We start from the raw sequence: 2,198 nt of genomic DNA, 5'->3' as shown, positions 1-2,198 counted from the left end.
CCCCGACCGGCGGTGGCGGCAGCGCAGACTGCGGGCCGAGGCGAGGGCGGGCCATGCTGCGCCTGGCGCCCGCCGGCGCCCGAAGCATCGTGGACATGTCTTACTCCCGCCACTTCCTGGACTTCCAGGGCTCCGCCATCCCCCGAACCATGCAGAAGCTGGTAGTGACCCGGCTGAGTCCTAACTTCCGCGACGCAGTCACCCTGCGCCGGGACTGCCCGGTGCCGCTCCCTGGGGACCGAGACCTTCTCGTCCGAAACCGGTGAGCCCGGCGCGCGTTCCCGGCCGCGGCCCGCGCAGCGCCGCTCCCGGCTGTCCCGGGCCGCCCGCGTTCCCACACTGCGGCGCGCGCCCGGCCGCACAGCCTGACTTTGCGAGATCCCGGGAAGTTGAACCCGCCGCCATCTGGCGAAAGCGCATGTAATGTGACTTGCTGGTGTGAATATCCGATGCCACCGAACGTCCTCCGAACTGGGGGTTATTTTAATTTGGGATTCCCCTCCCCTCCCTCAGCCCTTCCTCCTCCCCCTCCCGCTCCCGCAATAAAACCAACCGGACCCAGAAGGGGAGGCTCCCCGCCTGGCCCACCCACGCGCACCCACGGTTCCTGCGTCGACATAATCCTTAGTGGAACAGGAGCAGGAACAGCCCGGATACGAACTGCGGCGTTTAGGTAAACGTGCTTTACAGAAGGCGCGGGCACCTTTTGGTTAGCTTTTGGCTAGCTTTTCCTGTCCCCTCCAGGTTGGCAACAGCGGAGCCCTTCCATGGGAGTGTTGAGTGCCCCTCACCCTTCTTGTCTGCGTGATGTCAGTGCTCTGTGACTGTTGTCTGTCCCTTGAGTGCAAGGGCACGCGCGTTGCGCGTGTCTTGGGCAGCTGGGCCAGGGCTGGGCGGAGGCATGGCTGCGTTTGTCTACATGTTTGCAGACATTCCGGTGTCACTGAGGTTGTTGCTCGACCTTATGACTGTCTTTTCCACCTCCCTGGCCTTCACCTCAAATGCGTTTCCACCTCACTAATCCTTAGTAACTGGTGAAGCGACTGGAAGGAAAAAACCTCACTCTGGGAACCATACCCGCTTGGGTCTCTGCTCAGGGCTTCCTCTCGCAGCCAGACTTGAGGCAGGGCACTCCTCTGTGCCCTATGGCCTGCCAAGTCCTATCGGAAGCGTTCCAGCGTTGCATGTTTCAGGTTTGATAATATTGTCGCAGAGAGGACTTGGTTCTGGCTGAGACTAGGCACTAAATTGTGTGCTAGAAAGAACTTAAGTCCCCAGCAAGATCTGAAGGACAGAATGTACCCTGCCCAAGTAGCTGTGTGCGCTGTTTTTAAGAGTGCAGTTCAAAGATTCCTATCAGCTTTCCATAAAGAGTACTGATAGTGATATTAAACTTCCGGAAACCTGTTGGCAATGTAGTGGTTGAGAGAGCCGAGGATGGAATTGAGGGGGGCTAGTAAGGAGTGTCTCAAAGGTCGGGTGTGCATGTGTCCTTGAAAGTGTTTGCCTTGGCCTTGCATATGGCAGAGGACTGCTTCACTGTGTGAGGAGTGCTAAGTCTGTGCAGTGTATGGACACGTTTTGAATGTGTGTTCATGTAGAACATGCACAGTCACTAGTGATCTGCCAGGAGTAGAGATAAGACCAGATGGAAAAGCTTTCCAAACTTCGGAGGGAGGAGGCATTCCACGCAGGCTTTTTTTGTGATGTGGTATTGACGCTAATTGACGATATTGTGATGTGGTATTAAACGCTAATATCTACAGAAAACTGCGTTAGTAAAATCCCATTTAAAAACAGGTGTGAACAGGGAGGGAAGTACAGGAGGGGACAGGTCCAAGGAAGGTGTGAAGGTAAGAGAACCCACAAACCAGGGCACGGTGGGACCATCTGCCACCTGTGGAGGTGGCTGTGCCCCCACACTGCTCGGTGTCCCGACTCTACCAGCCAGCCTTAGGTAAACTCCGGTAAACTCCGGAGTTCCTTTCCTCTTTCCTGCCGTCAAGGGTTTGTCACTGCTGCCCCTCCCTTTCCCTTTCCCCAAGTGGCCTCCTCCTCTCTCTCCTCTCTCTCTCTCTCTCTCTCTCTCTCTCTCTCTCTGAAGTGCACTGGTTGGTTCCAAAGCCCAGGGATATGGACCCCCTGACTTCAGTGGTCCCAGCGCTAGAGCACCGGCTGCCACTTTTGGGTGCATCAGT

At 56.7% G+C, this 2,198-nt stretch overlaps 1 protein-coding gene across 1 annotated transcript in view; it reads left to right on the top strand.

The window, feature by feature from the left end:
* Zadh2 (zinc binding alcohol dehydrogenase domain containing 2) overlaps positions 1 to 2,198 on the top strand; it is a gene marked incomplete in the record, with an annotated part of 8,066 nt that overhangs the window by 491 nt on the left and 5,377 nt on the right. Inside the window, 1 exon segment of the mRNA XM_005373085.2 lies at positions 1 to 262. Within this exon segment, the coding sequence (XP_005373142.1) occupies positions 54 to 262 (209 nt within the window).

This window comes from Chinchilla lanigera, unplaced genomic scaffold (assembly GCF_000276665.1).
Source record: "Chinchilla lanigera isolate Chin_1 unplaced genomic scaffold, ChiLan1.0 scaffold00001, whole genome shotgun sequence".
Classification (NCBI taxonomy): domain Eukaryota; kingdom Metazoa; phylum Chordata; class Mammalia; order Rodentia; family Chinchillidae; genus Chinchilla; species Chinchilla lanigera.
This window is presented reverse-complemented; position numbering and strand designations above follow the sequence as displayed.